This window comes from Pelodiscus sinensis, chromosome 23 (genome assembly GCF_052426305.1).
Source record: "Pelodiscus sinensis isolate ZL-2025 chromosome 23, ASM5242630v1, whole genome shotgun sequence".
Classification (NCBI taxonomy): Eukaryota; Metazoa; Chordata; order Testudines; family Trionychidae; genus Pelodiscus; species Pelodiscus sinensis.
The window spans coordinates 14254502-14272888 of NC_143074.1; the positions used below are offsets into that span (position 1 = coordinate 14254502).

At 41.9% G+C, this 18387-nt stretch overlaps 1 protein-coding gene across 7 annotated transcripts in view; it reads left to right on the forward strand.

Annotated features, from left to right (window-relative positions):
• Positions 1-18387, forward strand: part of ABL1 (ABL proto-oncogene 1, non-receptor tyrosine kinase) — a 165366-nt gene that overhangs the window by 107819 nt on the left and 39160 nt on the right. For 2 of the 7 annotated variants that reach the window (XM_006128367.5, XM_006128368.5), the window contains exon 1: positions 1376-1901. The exons of 3 other annotated variants lie outside the window; for them this stretch is intronic. Coding sequence is in view for 2 of the 4 variants with exons in the window: in XM_006128366.5 (XP_006128428.3) it covers positions 1817-1901 (85 nt within the window). In the remaining 2 variants the exon portion in view is untranslated. Of the gene's footprint in view, positions 1-1375; positions 1902-5787; positions 5831-18387 lie in introns of those variants that run through there. 2 more of the 7 variants (XM_006128366.5, XM_025187375.3) reach the window with 2 other exon arrangements.

Genomic DNA, 18387 nt, shown 5'->3' on the forward strand with positions numbered 1-18387 from the left:
ATACTCTGAGGGACTGGTATTGTCTTTCCAAGCTGTGCTCTTTGAGAATGCATCTCCACAGATCAGAACTGTAGCAAAACAATGTTGTAAAATAACATATATGGAGAATCTGGGCTGTATTTTAGCTGTGTTGGATACATGCTTCTCCAATGCTGGAGCCATGCAGAGTTTCCCTTGAAATATTCAGTGTTTGAAAACTTTAGAGGGAAGGGAGAAGTGCAATAGTTCAGTTTATTTTGGCATGATTACTGACTAAAACAATACAGAGAGAAGCTTTCAGGGCAGGGAACACATGGAGGCAAAAAGTGAAATCATGCTGGGGTTGGTCTGCTTGGTGGTTCCCAAGAGCTCTAATCATGTTTGCAACAGCCGTGCTCCACACATTGTGATGGTGTTTACCCCTGTGAACTGTTGAAATATTTTTTTAAGAATTAGAGAAAAGACAGTGTTATGCATATTCCATTTTGTATCTTCTGTGTAGAGCAGTGGTTTTCAAGGTGTGGTCCCCGAACTCATGTGGGTCCACAGGCTAAGGGGTCTGCGAAAGAGCGTTGTCCCGGCGGAACAGTGGTTTTCAGCCTGTGGTCTGTGGATGGAAGAGGTGGTGGTGGTCAGCAGATTATCTCTCAGATTTCCAAAGGGGTCTGCACCTCCACTCAAAAATTTTTAGGAGTCCACAGATGAAAACAGTTTGAAACCCAATGGTGCAGAATGATGTAAAAGTATGTATGTATTTAAAGAAAGAGATGTTGATCAGTGTAGACAACAGAGGAGCCGAGCCACAGGTTGATTGGAAATACTACAAATACAAAACTGGGGAGCAACAAGCAGGACCATACCTTGTACAAACTTGCAAAGCAAGGCAATGTTAAGGGTGGGTGAGATCCTTAGAAGTGTTTCTCCTCTAAGTACGTAATCAGTACTCAAAAAGTAGAATTACTTCATGTCTAGGTGTGTGAGTCTATACAAAGGTAAATATTACAGTGGTGTCACAATTCTCTGTTCTGGGGAATGCCTATTCCTCTCCTGCATTCTACTTACACTGTGGTGAATGGGAACGACTGTCAGGATTGCTTCTCTGGATAGGAGTAAAATTCAAACTGTCATACAAAGGATAATTGCTCTCTGGTGCTAGGACATTGTCTGTCTTCTGTCAGTCAGTGCATTCTTACTACTGTGAATTCCCAGATATTCCAAGGGAGCTACATAAATAATAATAATTAGCCCTTTGTTTGGAGTTTCTGGGCTGTAAGGAAATGCCTCAGATGCTGCTGTCATTGATCCCAGGGCAAGGAAGACTTGCTGATTTGTTCTTTGGAAATGATTGAAGAAGTTCTTTGGAAATGACTGCTGTCGACCTGAATCATAAGCAAGTTGGAACAATGAGGGGTTAAGTGTGCTGTGGGCGTTACTAGCCTATCTGATGTCACAAAGTCAGACAGCCAGAGCCTGAAGGGGGCCCTTTGTTGGCAGTTTAACGTAAGCAGTTCTGCCTGCACGAAGTGCCTAACGGAGTCAGAGTATAAGGGGAGGAATGGCAGAGTCTTGGAGCTGCCGCAAGTAACTGCTTCCAACTTAGTAGGATTTTTCCCCCTCTCCCGCCAAAAGAGTTAACAAGAGGGGAGCAAAACTTGAGTTAAAAGTTCCTGGGACAGGTACTATGGGCCCTCTCTGGATTATCTGCCTCTCTGGCTTATTCTTTTCATGGTTTTAAAAGTGCTGGATTTTTAGACTTCTTAACGGGAAAACTCTCTTTTGTGTATGTGAAACCTAAGGGGGAGGGGAGAGAACACACAAGCCGAAGCCAAACTAACAAATGAAAATGTTGGAGATTTGCTTGAAATTGGTGGGTTGTAAATCGAAAAAAGGACTTTCCTCTTCCTCCAGCTGCTATTTGGAAGGTAAGTTCAAAACTGTTGCTGTTTGAAGTGGATTCTGGGGGAAGTCTTGGCTCCTTGAGGCCTAACAGCTGGATTCCTGAAGGCTGGAATCCCTTTGCTTAGGCCTCTGGTATATTGTGTAGCTCTGCCTTGTGAAAGAAGAAGCCAGATTGTGTGGTTGTGGACATTAACGCAGAAGTCCTTCCTCCACTTTAAAGTTGGTGCTAGAATGGAGAGATTTTTTTTTTTAATTTTCAAAGTTAGATTGAGCTAATTAATTCTTATTTGTGAGGATGAGGGGAATTTTAACGATATTTGTGGCTCCATGTATTTTCAAAACCAGGTGATTTTCATTAACTACAGTATACAAAAGGAACATGGTTCTGCCATTTATGGTTGTAAATTTTCAAGGGATCTTACTGCTGATACAATAAACACAGCCATATCTGCAGGCCTTGATTTTAGTTTTGCCTGCAGAAAGGACCTATGGCACTAGTTGATCCCCTTATTTTGGGGAAAGAGAGGCCAGGAAAGAAGCTGCTATTGAAGTTAGGAATGAAATATAAATTAGCCTAGATGCTTGGAAGGTGTCTTACATTTAATCAGCAGAGCTGGATGAATACTGAAAAATATTTTCTCCCAATATTCGGTTGAATTGTTTTAGTTCATTTTGGTCAGACTCGTATGCCTTTTGTTTGCTTTCCTCAAAGAGTTTATGCAACTGAGTTTCACTTCCCTGAATGCTTATGGAAAGCAAATTTCCAAGTAACATGCATTTATGGAAACTGAATTTTTAAATTTGTATTCATGTTTTGATAGACAGAATTGGCCTTGTGGTTAAGGTACTGGACTGGGAATTAAAAGATTTGGTTTCTTAGCTCTGCCACAGACTTCCTGGGTGACCTTAACCAAATTACTTAATAACATCTATAAAACAGGGATATTTCTTTTCTCCCATTTTTGTTTGTCTTATTTCCATTATAAACTCTTCAGAACAGCCATTGTCTTTATTACATATTTATAAAGAAACTAGAGCATGGGTCCCTGATCATCTCTGAAGTCTCCCAAGTGCTACTGAAGTTCAAATGTTATGAATTCCGGAAGTATGTTCATTTATCAAATCAGGGAATGAAAACCAAACCATGTGTCTTAAATTGACCAACCATAACCAACTGTTGCTCAAGATTCAAAGATTCACCAGAGAGATATTCTCAATTTAAAGATGAAAAAACCATGAATAATTTCTGTTAAGAAATCAAATTGAAATATTATTTACTTGCACATATCTAAATAAGTCTGAATATGTAAGATATGTTGTTTGGTTCTGAATTACTCATTCAGCTCTATCAACAAGAACAAATGGCAGAAGCATTTCTCCTCTTCTCCTCCATCACTTCTAATCTCACTTTCCCCGGCTTCTTTCTTTTTCCATTCCTAATAAGATATTTTCTGTGTTAATTAAAAACTATCATGTTAAGAGATCTAGTAATGGATAGACTTGGATATAAAAGTTTCATTTGGCCCATGTAGACAGGGCCGAACTATTCTGTAGAACTACTAATTCTAGCAATCCAGGTATACAGCACCCTTCTTTAAAACTGTTCTCATAGATTCCAAGGCGGAGGGGACCATTTTGATCATCTAGTCTGACCAATGTAACACAGGCCAGAGAACTTCTCCAAAAACTCCGTGAACATATTTTAGAAACAATACATTATTGATTAAAAATTGTCAGTGGCAGAGAATCCAGAACAATCCATGGTAAATTGTTCCAATAGTTAATTACCCCCACTGTCAAAAATATGTGCTTTATTTCCAGTCTGCATTTGTCTGAATTCAGTTTCTATCTATTGGATCATGTTATGTCTTTCAATGCCAGATTGAAGAGTCCATTGTTAAATATTTGTTCCCCATGTAGGTACTTACAGACTTTCATTAAGTCACCCCTGAACTTTAAGTTAAATACATGGAGCTCTTTGAGTCTATCACCCATAAGACCTGTTTTCTAATCCTTTAATCACTCTCATGGGTCTTCTCTAAACCTTTTCAAATTTATCAACATCCTTCTTGAATTATGGCATCAGTGCTGGTCACAGTGTTCCTGCAGTGCTCACACTGGTGCCAAATACTGAGGAAAAATAATTCTCTGTTCTCCAAATTACCCTGTTTATGCATCCCAGGACTTCATTATCTCTCTTGGCCACAGCATCACACCGGGAGCTCATATTCAGCTCATTATTCACCAAGACCCCACATTTTTTCAGACTTACTGCTTCCTGGGACAGAGTCCACATCCTGTAAGGCCTCTTTGTTCCTAGATGTATATTTTTCCAAGCGATCTAGATCCTCTGAATCAGTGACTTGTCTTCATTATTTTCCACTTTCCAAATTTTTATGTCCTCTGTGAACTTTATAAGGGATAATTTTGTTTTCTTCCAGATTGATACAAATATTAAATAGGATATGGCAAGAACTGAACCCTGCAGCACCCAAATGGAAACACACCTCCTTGATAATTCCCTGTTCACAGTTGCACTTTGAGATGTATTAGACAGTTTTTAACTAATGTAATATACGCCTTATTAATTTTGAATTCCAGTTTTATAATCAAACTGTTGTGTAGTAACAAGTTAAATGCTCTACAGAAATATAAATATGTTACATCAACAGTATTACCTTTACCAAAAAAATCAGTTCAGTTTGACGGGATCTATTTTCAATAGACCCATGTTGATTTGTATTAATAACATTACCCTCCTTTTAATATTTGAGATATATCAGCTGTTTTATTATCTTAACTGGGATTAATGTCAGACAGACAGACAGCTATAGTTTCCCAGGCTAACCCATTTTACCCTTTTTAAAAAATAGCACATTAGCTTTCTTCCCTTCTTCTGGACCTTCCCCAGTGCTCCAAGGCTTACAAAAAATTAGTATTGATGATTCAGTGAATGCTTTGGCCAGCTCTTTAAAAGCTATTGGATTCAAGTTATTTGGACCTACTGATTTAAAAGTTGTAAAGTAGTTGACCTCCAGAGATACTAGTGGGATGAAAAGAGAATTATCATTATCATATAATTATGCTGTGTCATCCTTTTTCCTCAAATACAAAACAGAAATATTTATTGAACACTTTTGCATTTTCTGCATTATTTGATAATTCTATTGTTTCCATCTAGTAATGAATTGGTGCCACTGTTCCAAATATATATATATATAAACAATATAAATAAAACCTCCCTCTGCTCCTTAACAATGCTGAGTATAGATTTCTTCTTGTATCTCTTTACTTCCCTTATCTATTTTCTGCAATTCCCAACTATTAATTACTAACAGTTTCCTGGTTTTCCATTTGTTTTATTTATATATAAAATTTATTTTTTTATAGATGCCTTCCTCAGTTGTGACTTTTTGGATATCTTTCTTAAATGATTCCCAATTATTATATACATTTTTCTGATTAAATTCTTCTTCCCAGCTCAGTTTGCTCATAATTGTTTTCAGTTTTGTGAAACTGAGCCTATTAAAGCTGTGTGTGTGTGTGTGTGTGTGTGTGTGTTGTTGGTTTGTATTTTATTCTGCTTGGACAGTATAAATATGATCAAGTCATGAACACTATTAACTTTTCGTTTTGTGATTAGCTCCTTTTTATCTATTAGGACATGGTCTAGTAAAGAGTTGTTAGCACACCTTTTGACATAGGAGATTGTCATCTATATTGTTTAAAAAAACCAAGCATGCTTTAGTACTGACAGGATGAGACCTCCAATATGATCGAAGTCCCCCCCCCCCCCCCCCGATCACACAGGTTTTTTCCTATACATAGGTACATAGGGAGATGCTCATCTATAGCAGACACTGATACCCTATCTTGTGCTTTATTTGTTAGGACAGTGATCCCTAAGCATTCAAGATAACTTCGATGAAAATTATCAATGATTCAGAAACTGGTAATGTCATTTTTTATGTAGAGCGCCACTCCCTTGCCCTTTTTGCCCACTCAATCTTCCTAAATAGATTATAACCATTGATTTTAACATTGCAATCGTGTGACTCATCCACTGGGTTTCATTAGATTGAACTAGATTGAATTTATGCTCGTAAATGAGCAATTCTAGTTCCTTTAATTTGTTATCCGGGCTTCTAGCTTTGGCAGTTAAGGATTTTTTGAGTCCTTTGGTTCCTTGATTAATTTTGTTCTCAACATCTTGATTTTTGTGATGAGATCTTCCCTCTTTTTACACTCCTCTTTTTGCTATTATTTTAACTGTTCCCTACTACGTTAGCCAGCTTCTTCCTGAAGAGAGAGGTCCCACATCTGCTCAGCTGGAGGCCACCCAAACAATACAGCCCCTTCTCTCTAAAGAAGGTAAACTAATGTTACACAGAACCAAAGCCCTCCACCCTACCTACTTAGCCAGCATCACTTTCAGTATCTTTTCACTTCTGTCTTCCTTTGCTTGTGGGACAGGAAGGATCTCGTAGCAAATCTCTTGGCCATTCTTCTTTAGCATGCTTCCGAGTTCCCTGAAGTCATCTAATATCTGTGAGAGATCCTATGATGTAGTGTTATTAGTGCTAATATGAGCAATCACCATTGGATTCTTGCCTGTTGCCGTCAGATGCCTATAGAATGATGTCTCATGTCTTGGCTTCAGGAAGGCATCTTGCTATTTTGCTGTCTACCTGTCCCTTACAAAATATTCTTTCAGTGTTAAAGCATAGAATCATAGAACCATAGAGCTGGAAGAGACATCAGAGGGTCATCAAGTCCAGCTCCCTGCTCTAGGCAGGACCAATCCCAACTAAATCAACCTGGCCAGGGCTTTGGCAAGCCGAGACTTAAACACCTCTAGGGATGGAGATTCCACTACTTCCCTAGGTAACCCATTCCAGTGCTTCACTACCCTCTTAGTGAAATAGTTTTTCCTAATATCCAACCTGGACCTCTCCCACCACAACTTGAGACCATTGCTCCTTGTTCTGCCATCTGTCAATACTGAGAACAGCCTCTTTTCAACCTCCCTTCAGGAAGTTGAAGGCTGCTCTCAAATCCCCCCTCACTCTTCGCCTCTGCAGACTAAACAGACCCAACTCCCTCAGCCTCTCCTCATAAGTCATATGCTCCAGCCCCCTAATCATTTTGGTTGCCCTCCGCTGGACCCTCTCCAATGCATCTACATCCTTTTTGTAGTGGGGGGCCCAGAACTGGACACAGTACTCCAGATGTGGCCTCACCAAAGCCGAATAAAGGGGAATAATGACATCCCTGGATCTGCTGGCAGTGCTCCTCTTAATGCAACCTAATATACCATTAGCCTTCTTGGCTATAAGGGCACACTGTTGACTCATATCCAGCTTCTCATCCACTGTAACCCTCAGGTCCTTTTCTGCAGAACTACTACTTAACTGGTTGGTTCCCAGCTTGTAACTATGCTAGGGATTCTTCCGTCCCAAGTGCAGGACTCTGCACTTGTCCTTGTTGAACCTCATCAGATTTCTTGTGGCCCAATCCTCCAATTTGTCTGTGTCACTCTGGACCCTATCTCTGCCCTCAAGTGTATCTACCTTTCTCCCTAGCTTAGTGTCATCCGCAAACTTGCTGAGGGTGCAATCCATCCCCTCATCCAGGTCATTAATAAAGATATTGAACAAAACCAGTCCTAGAACCGAACGTTGGGGCACTCCACTGGAAACCGACCGTCGTCCTGACATCGAGCCGTTGATCACTACCCACTGGGCCCGGCCTTCTAGCCATCTTTCTATCCACCTTACTGTCCATTTATCCAATCCACATTCCCTTAACTTGCTGGCAAGAATATTGTGGGAGACTGTATCAAAAGCCTTGCTAAAGTCAAGGTATATCACATCCACTGACTTTTCCACGTCCACAGAGCCAGTTACCTCATCATAGAAGCTAATCATAGACTCATGACTTTCCCTTTGTGAATCCATGCTGACTATTCCTAATCACTTTCCTCTCTTCCAAGTGCCTCAAAATGAATTCCTTAAGGATCCCTTCCATGATTTTTCCAGGAACCGAGGTAAGACTGACCGGCCTATAGTTCCCTGGATCGTCCTTCTTCCCTTTTTTGAAGATGGGCACTACATTTGCCTTTTTCCAATCATCCGGGATTTCTCCCGATCTCCATGACTTTTCAAAGATAATGGCCAAACGCTCCTCAATGACATTTGCCAACTCCCTCAGTATCCTCGGATGCATTAAGTCCGGACCCATGGATTTGTGTACGTTTAGCTTTTCTAAATAGTTCCTAACCTGTTCTTTACCCACCACGGGCTGTCCATCTTCATCCCATCTTGAGTCACTTAGCGCATTAGTCTGGAAGCCCACCTTGTCCGTGAACACAGAGGCAAAGAAAGCATTGAGTACTTCAGCTTTCCCCACATCATCAGTCACTAGGTTACCTCCTTCATCCAGTCGGGGCCGCACACCCTCTGATCACCTTCTTCTTGTTAACATGCCTGTAAAAACCTTTCTTGATATCCTTCACATCCTTAGCCAGTCGCAATTCCATTTGCGCTTTCGCCTTCCTGATAACCCCCTGGCATTCTTGAGCTATACATTTAAACCCATCCCTGGTCATTTGTCCAAGTTTCCACTTTTTGTAAGCTTCCTTTTTGTGCTTAAGTTCACCAAGGATTTCCCCTGTAAGCCAATCCGGTCTCCTACTATGTTTGCCTCTCTTGCTACACATCGGGATGGTATCTTTCTGTGCCTTCAATAAGGCTTCTTTAAAATAGTGCCAGCTGTCCTGGACTCCTTTCCTCTTCATGTTAGCATCCCAGGGGATTCTGCTCATCAGGTCTCTGAGGGAGTCAAAATCTGCTCTTTTGAAGTTCAAGGTGTGTATTTTACTACTCTCTTTTCTTCCTTTGGTCAGGATCCTGAAATCTACCATCTCAGGATCACTGCTTTCCATTTTGTCACCCACCTCCACTTCCCCTATTAGTTCCTCCCTGTTTGTGAGCAGAAGGTCAAGCTGCGCACGGCCCCTGGTTGGATCCTTCAGCACTTGTGTCAAGAAGTTATCCCCAACATTCTCCAAAATTTCCTGGATTGCCTGTGTACTGCTGTATTGGTTTTCCAACAGATATCAGGGTGATTAAAGTCCCCCACGAGAACCAGGGCCTTCGATTTGGAAGCTTCTCTCAGTTGTCTGAAGAAAGCCTCATCCACCTGATTCGGTGGCCTGTAGCAGACACCAACCACATCACTACTGTTGTTTGCTCCTTTAAACTTAACCCATAGACTCTCAACAGGTTTTTCTCCCTCTTTATACTGGAGTTCAGAGCAATAGTAGTGCTCTCTTACATATAGTGCAACTCCTCCTCCTTTTCTCCCCTGCCTGTTCTTCCTGAACAGTCTATATCCTTCCATGACAGCACTCCAGTCATGCAAGTCATCCCACCAAGTCTCTGTTATCCCAATTAAATCATATTTCTTGGACTGGGCCAGGGCCTCCAGTTCTTCCTGTTTGTTGCCCAGGCTTCTCGCATTACACCTCAGGTAACCAGTTGAGCGCCCTATCTTCTCCATTCAAATCAGGGGTCCTCCTTTCTTGCTCGTTCCTCTCTGCATTTCTTCCCAGTATCCGACTTTCCCACTCCCCTCAGGGTTTTGGTCACCATCCCCTGGCGAACCTAGTTTAAAGCCCTCCTCACTAGGCTTGCAGGCCTGCCTGCAAAGATGCTCCTTCCTCTCTTTGTTAGGTGGATCCCATCTCTTCCTAACAATCCTTGTGCCCGGAACAGAGTCCCAAAGCCCTCTCTGCGACACCACCTGCGCAACCACGCATTTACGTCTTCAATTCGACGATCCCTACCCAGTCCTTTCCTTTCAACAGGGAGGATGGACGAGAACACCACTTGCACTCCGAATTCTTGGCTCCTTCTTCCCAGTGCTACATAATCCGCAGTAACCCGCTCAAGGTCATTATTGGCCGTATCGTTAGTTCCCACGTGGAGAAGCAGGAAGGGGTATCGATCCGAAAGTTTGATCAGTTTGGTAAGCCTCTCAGTCACATCCTGAATGTGAGCTCCCGGTAAGCAGCACCCCTCTCGAGATTCCAGGTCCAGATGGCAGATGGATGGCTCAGTCCCTCTTACAAGGGAGTCCCCGACCACCACCACCTGTTGTTTTCTTTTCGGGGTGGTGGCCGTGGAACCCCCATCCCTAGGACTACGCATCCCATGCCTTCCAGTAGATAGTGTTCCCTTCTGGTTTCTTCCTTGTGAGGTCCCTTCCAAAGCATTCAGCACTGTAGAGCCTGTGGAGAGAGCCTGAAAGTGATTACTTACCTCTATAGCATTGCGGGATTCCCATGCTGGCCTTTTCCCCCTTCTAGAAGTTACATGCTGCCAGTTCTCTTCCTGGTCACGTACTGCCCTCTCTGGCTCCTCTGCCTGCCATGCTTGAAGGATTAAATGCTGCCTTCTATCGAGGAAGTCTTCATCCTCTCTGATCGAGCGTAGGGTTGACACTTGGGCCTCCAGTCCTCTAATTTTTTCTTCCAAAATGGCGACCAGCTTGCACTTTGTGCAGATGAAATCTGTTCTTTCTTCCGGGAGGAAGACAAACATGGCGCACGCTGTGCAGGTAACAACAGCACACCTATCGCCATCCATTGCTGCTGTCCTGGAGAAGGGATTTAAAAAGAAAGGCAAGAGAACCTCGCCTCCTTCCAAACTCCCTCTCTAAACTCCCTGTTAGCACTCACCTGTTCGCATGGTTAGGCCCTGTTTCTATGGGAAGACTTGAACCACATTGGGCTACAACTGTAGTACAGCTGAATCCTTCCATATAGTTTTTATAGTGTGGGTAAGATGTTAGGGCCTATTTTCCCAGCAAAAAGTTAACCACTGAGGGATGGTGTTACATGCTCAAATTACACTGTTGTACAATGTGATCTTGCATGTGTAGATACAATCAAATCATGTTAAAAAGATGATATAGACATTTACTACCGCCTTTGTCTTTATCATTCCAAATGGAGTTACGTTGCTGTTTGGCTTGGTGCACACACACAAGACCAAATTATTATGAGGTGGTCTCCTGACACTATAAATTATGTCCTTCCTTCAGTTTCTCTAAAGCTGCATCTATATATTCATTTTGTACAGCGGACTGGGAAATGAGTTTGGAAACAGTGTTTAAACACTCTTCCAGAAAACTGATATCTAGACCAAATTTATTTCCCAGTCCAGCCTGAGATGAAGCTGAAGTCAGCATGGACATGAATAAGCATTTCAATTGACATTTTAATAATATTTACTCTCTTGCTGGGATGGAGAAGTTGGGGAATACAGATAGCAACATAATCCTGATCAGTTCTGCATTGCTTTTGGGATGGGGATTAAAGAGTGGAAATATAAGAGCCTGATGGGGGAGGGGGGGGAGAGTAGGATTCCTGCCATCCATTTCTGAAGCTTAAAGCCTTGATCAAGTGTTTTAAGAAGAAAGTTATCTAAAATTGCAATAGAATTGAAAGGTATCTGTTTCTGTATGGTTCCATTTCTGTCTTATGGACTCATTGGAGTACCAGGTGGGATATCCAAACCACAAATTCCAGAGAGACAGGTGCAAACCATATGCTTGTATTACACAAAGAATGAGGCCATCTGTTCTATTCAAGGATTTGATCATTTTGATAGAAACAGCAGGTCCTCACCTGAGCCTATAGTCTAGTAAGACTGTCTTTATGAAGAGAGCCAGGAGAGGAATATATCTCAAGGGCCATAAATTATGAACTGTTGCTCTTGATTCCTTGCAAGCTGGGTGCCATCTTCTATCATTCCCCACTTACATTGCAAAAAAGTGCCACAGGACATACACCCTCCACCCCAATCAGGGTTCCTCTGCTATCCCTATCTTAACATATGGAATTATATGGGGGGAGGAGAGGTGAAGAGCAGTTGGTAAGCTTGTGCTTTCTTGGCTTATATTTGTTGAATGGGAAAACAATTGCAGCTACACCTGGCGATGCATTTCCTACTGCACTGTCTTGTAGAGTTCGTTGCACTTTCTTGCCAACCTATCTGCCTAGGATGAGATGCTAATACAGAACTGCTCAGTGAGCAGGGCTGGTGTGATTATTTGCAGGGCCTACTTTGAATGGGGCATTGTGGCCCGGGCCCAGGGCCCCAACTCTGCCTGTGCCACCAACATTTGCAGAAGCCTCCTTCTCTTCTCCTGTGGGCTAGAAGGGTTGGGAAGGGGGAGGGTCACCATCACCATGCACTGCCCACAGCTTCAGGACCCACCGTCTGTGCAAGTTTGGCCAAGAATAAAGCATGGGGCCACATGCAGGGATCAACTACACATGCCTCACACCAGCCCTGTCTGTGAGCTCACCCAGAAGGATGGGCTTTGATTTGATCATCAAATGACCATTGCTGATGGTTGAACCTGCTGAAATAATTGCGATAGTGCCGTCACTGGCAACCCCATTTTGTTGTGCGCTCTAACATTACCAGATGCTCAGCAAAAAAGAGAAGCAATGTAATTGTGTTATCCTTGTATTGTAGGTCATGTGACTCTGAAATAGCTGTTTTTATACCACTGAACTTCATCTTAAACGTCATGTTTTCCCTAAATCTACATTGAGTTTGAAGCAGTGTTTGTCAAAACTTTTTTTTATAGACCACTTGAAAATTGCCGAGGGTCTCAGCAGACCACTTAATGATGTTTCCAGATTTTGTTTCTACCATTAGCTAACTATTGTAAAGCACTTTGGATAAAAGTGCTATATTAAAAAAAAAATTTAATGTTTTCGTCCTACAAGTAAAAGTATACAAGTGGTATTTTAATATTAGTAGTCTTACCTTTCTAATGCGATGGATATGCCTGTTTTTGTGAGCATAGTTCAAGGAAGTCAGGTGTAATGTTTGTCAGCTGTAGCCTTAGATCATGTTCAACATTCATTCTGCTTCTGTATTGGACTTGAGTGATGAAAATCCTGTCTTGCATAGGTACATAGTAGCAGGTGCATCATAAAACATACTGCTTTGTCTGCAAGTTCCTGGGTACTCTCTCTAGTTCTGTGAATCCAAAAATGAATTAGGAAATGTCTTTCAAATTCTAATCATAATGTTTCATTGTGACAAAGCTCCAACAAGCACTTTTGTGCCTCATTGGACAAGCTAGAGGGCAGTTGGCTGATTCCAATTCTGAAAGGATTATGTATCCAGTGGTTTAGTTCAGCTTCTACTGGAAAGTTATCTACAAACTGTTGCTTAAGAGCAACAAGATGCTCTTCTGTGTCTCTTTTAGGGACATAAACTCCCATTTAATTAGTTAACCGGTTAAACATAAAGTTTAACCAATTAACTGTTAAATGAGAATAGGTGGAGATGGCTGCTCTGGCCAGCCTGGAGCCCCCCTGCCCTACAGCGACGGGGGCTGCTCTGCCCCTGCCGGTTAACTGTAACCAGGTAATCATTCACGTACCTAGTCTTTCTTTTTTATTCTCAATAATCGATTCATTTTCAGACAGAAAACCTTCCATAATTGGGGACCTTAGAGGGGACTTTCTGTGAACCACCAATGACCTATAACCATAGAGCTCACAGACCTCTGGTGATCCTCTGAGCTCAGTTTGAGAACCTCTTTTTGAAGCATAGTCAAACAAAACTGCTTGGTTTTGGGTTTTTTAAGGGACTTTGGTTGAATATCATATCTAAAATGAAGGAAAGCAGTTATTGCTCATCTGTGTCACTAAGAATGCCTGAAAAATATGACTTAGGGTACGCCTAGACTACAAAACTCTTTTGAAAGAGGCTTTTTTGAAAGAGCATCTAGACTACAATCAGTACTTGAGAAAAAGCAAGCTGCTTTTTCAAAAGAGAGCACCCAGACAGTCTGGATGCTGTCTTTCGAAAAAGCACAGTTTGCATTACATAGTACCTTTTTTTGAAAGAGCACTTTCAAAAAAAGGCGTTCTTCCTCGTAAAATGAGGTTTACTATGATCGAAAAAACTGCCGCATTCTTTCAATTTACTTTCGAAAGAATGCGCCAGCAGTCTAGACTCAGGTAAAGATTTTTTGAAAAAAGGCAACTCATTTTTCTGTACTGATGCTATTTACTGTCTGTATTTCTTTCAGATAGGGTAATGAAAATGCTATAGTGTGTGGCTTGAGAGTACTACAGGAGAATATAACAGAATGAACCTGTCTTCATTTAAATTATTAACAAATTCATGAAAATATTTTATAAAAACCTAATAGTCATAATTTTTTTGTATTAAAAAAAAACAACTTAATCTAAGACATAATACTGTTAGGTATTTACTATACTAAGTTGGAACCACTATAATTCTTGTTGTTCTCTGTGTGCATGTTTGTCTGTTCATGTGTCAGTAAATAATCAGAAATGTTGCATAATGGCCTTGAAGTTGTAGGAGACTTCTCTGTTGATCTTTTAATTACTAGGAATGGAGATCATTATGAGTCCCCTTTGCATATTTGTGGGTAGTTAGAAAGGATTGGATATTGCTTCAAAGTGCACTGCTATGTAGGAGTGGGCTTACATGTATTTAGATTCAATACTAGAGGATGATGGTGAATTCTACAATGAACTTGTATGTACAACTCGAAAGACATAAACTAAATGGAGAGAAATGAGTGGAGTGATCTGATAGGATCCCTATCAAACTGAAAAAGTCAGATCTACAAGACCGTAAACAGATCTTGAATAGAGAGGAAATTAAAATGTTAATATTCATACTTGGAGTTACAAGGATAGATCATGTTCAAAACAAATGAATGAGAAGTGTTAATTGTATTAACTGTAAAAGTATTAATTGTAAAAAAGCTAAGGTAATTCAGGCATAGCTCTGAAGAATGCATAGGAAGCAGGATGTTAAATTTAGGAAGTGGAGGATCAGAGAAGGTTTGGAAGACCCAAAATTAGACAGGTGGATGTCATTCAAAAGCATTTAATTATCAGAGGAGATGCTGAATAACTGTTTCAGGATAGACTGTAATGAAGGAGGATTCAAAGTGCTGACCCCATGTAGATGATGGTAAGGCTAAAAGACGACATTATTCCCACTAGGAAATATTATTTTAAAGTGTGTGTGAAAGATACATTTGTCATCTGCTTCACCTCCCCTCCCTGACCAAATCTTTGCCAATTTACAGAGGCATAGTGAGTACTGGTGTCAATCTGATTTGAAAAATGGAGTGTGTCTGTGTCCCAAATAGGGGCTAAAATATTCTTTCTTCCTTTTTTGGAAGGCTTCTGGTTGTAGTGCTAAAAAGCAGAAACCTTACTTACAACCCAAAAACATTCTCTATAACCGGGATAACTATTTTGTGCATTCTGGTAAAATCCTTTGTTTTCTAAGGTAGCCGAAGAAGTGATTTCTAAACTCCCAAACATCAGATTATATGGATCTTCTTTTTAGTCAGATGTCTTATTTGGAGCAAACAGTACAGGTTGCATTTCTAAAACCCGGGACACTCTGGATATTGCTGAACCAGAGAGCCTGGGCTGGTGGTGGGGAGCGCAGTCCCAGCGGCAGCAGGGCTGGCATAGCAGGGAGCGTGGCCCTGCCCAGCTGGAGACAGCAGAGCTGGCTGGGGCTGGCAACACAGTCCTGGACGGGCCGGCATACTGAGGAGCGTAGCCACACCCAAGCCAGAGGCAGCAGGACTAGCGCTTGGGAGCGTAGCCCAGTCTGGAGCCCAGGAATGCAGCCTGTGCTGGCAGTGAGAGCACTGCCAGGGTGAGTGCCCCAGCCAGGGTGAGTGCGCTGGGGACCGTAGCCATGGCCCTGGGCAGGAAGCACAGCCCCAGCAGGGCTGGAGGCAGCAAGCCTGCAGCGGGAAGCCTTGACCTTCCCTGGTCTGGAAAACTGTCATTAGGTGGTGGACTAGGGCGGTCCCACCTGCAGTAGGGATGTAAAATCCCATTTAGTTAACTGGTTAAATGTTATGTTTAACCGGTTAACAGATTAAACTGGGGCAGGTGCAGGGGGTGTTCCAGCCCACTGGGCTGGAGCAGCCTCCCCATCCACCACAGCCAGGCTGGAGCGGCCCCCCACGCTATGGGAAGGGGTTGCTCCAGCCCGATGGGATCTTACACTGGAATAACTCAGAACAAAGTCTGGCTTTGTGGTGAATATATTTGGAACAAATAAAGTGTATTACGTGGCCACTGCTGTCCACTGAAGTGCTTTCATTTGGCTTTATCCAATCAAATAATTTTGGTTGCAAACCAGTACAGCATGTGTCTGTCTCCTCCTTTCCCATTCTATCCCCTGACCTCTCTGCTCCCCCCACCAGTATGGTTCTGATATGTGTCTCTCATATTGTTATGGCCAGTAGATATCCACTAACTCCAGTGGCACTAGTCTTGTCACATCTTTATTACATAACTGGATGCTGCTTGCTACCCTTCCACATTGGGCTGGTATGAGGAAGGTATTATAATGCCATGGGGAGAATTATATTTTATTTCAGATATAAAACTGATCTTCCAGGGGCTGGTCATGCATATCCACTCTGTCTAGGATGTACGTTAAATGCAAAAGGAGGAATAAAAATTGCCATTCTGCTTTGCTCTTACATAGTGCTCTTCTCTGTAGCTCAGATGTGAGTGAGCATCATTGGTCTTCATCTTAACAGAGGTGGATAAAAATATTTGGAAATGCCAAGTCCCATTGACGTCCATTAAGACTTGGGCACTTCTTAATTTTTTACCCTTAGTGATTTATCCAAGATCACATGATAAGTTTGTTGCAGAGATAGGAATAAAACCCAGGTCTCCCATGTGGTGTCTTAAGTCCTAGCCTCTGTGTCATATTGCCTGTCTAAAATTATTTCATGCCAAGAGTCAAGAATTCTTTGTCATGGTATCAAGGGGCTATAAGCAGAATTAATATGATGAAATTAGAAAGGGGAAAATGCCAGAATCATCCTGATGATGAATCCTATAAAAACTATGGAATTGTCTCCCAGAGGAAATGGTTGGAAACCATATCACTGGGAAGACACTTAAGTTTGACTGGAAAGAAGACTAGAAAATACATTTCTGGCTCATTCCTGTGCTGTTGGGGATGGGAGAAGGTTGGAGTTAAAAACCCAATAGGACTTTTTCGCCAGTGTGTGTGTATGCTTTCACATTTCTCAGAAGATGACTGCAGTTAAACCCATTCATAGGTGTGGAGATGTGGCTTTTTTCCCTTGGAACTCATTCTGTCACCCATTTGGTTAGTAGGGCATGCTGTGCTATGTAAAATACTTACTGAAACTTATAAATTGTGTGTGTTCTGTGGAAGCTCATTTTTAAATCTCTAGAGTAGAGGTGGACAAGATGTGGCCAGCAGGCCAGATCAGGCCCGTCAAACATCCGGATCCAGCCCATGGCTGCTTCACAGGCAGTGTTCCCACTAAGATTTTCCATCCATGAGTGGAGTGAGTTTTGTCTTGTGCACCAATATTGGGGTCATGTGCACTTGTTCGGATGAGTGCCACCATGGCACCCATGTTATTAAAATGTTATGGAAGAAAGAATACTAAACCAAGGGATAATTAACAAGGTACATGACTTTAAATGTTAATTTAATATGAAGTCAAATAAAAAGAAAATGAATGCTGCCAAGTTTTCACTATGTTAGATTAATCTCAAGGCTACCCTAAATCTTCACTGTCCATAGTTCTATAGAGGTCATAGGAGGCCAAGAATAAGCACATTGCAGCACTACTCATACTGTGGCAGCCGTGGCTAGCACCCCAAGTCCTTTAGAATCACTGAGTTCCAGGAAACTGATGTTTCCACACACACCAACGGGCCGATGGGGCACTAGCTCCTGGGATCGACGGCAACACATGCATGCCAGTAAAAGTCGGACAGTGTAGCTGTTGTCGATTGCTCTTTAGCTGAAAAAACACTTCCACCCCTAATGAGTGGAATTCACATTGTTTGTCAGGAGAGCACTCCTGCACACCACATACTGATGACACTGGTACCTGCCACCACAAAACTTTTGTTGTGGAAGGTGTGGGGTAACACCTCTCAATGACATAAGCTTGTTGTTCAGTTGCCAGTGCAGACGCAGCCAAGCCTGTTGACAGACAGCTGAGCTGCAACAGCCTAAAATTGCAGAGAACCCTGTGCGACACGCTGACAATAACAGAGTCACATGTACCTGAGCCATCATTGGGCCAATTCATGTTTAGTATTTAGACAGATGTCTTCAGTGTATAGTTAAAGACACCACCAGCTGGGGAGAACTATTTATTCTACAGTCTACAGTTAATTCATTGGGTCTTCCAAAGGAACACGCAGACTCAAAATTACACTAATGTAATACAGGACTTGTTTTACTTTCGATAGCTATAGAGGAAAGTGGAATATGTCTTTTGGATTGTATTGGGAAGAGTAACCAGAAATGAGCACTATTGTGACACACATAATTTATGTCAAAAGCACAAGAATCTTATGGTAAACTGGTAAATAATGTTTGTACCAGTACTGGGAGATGA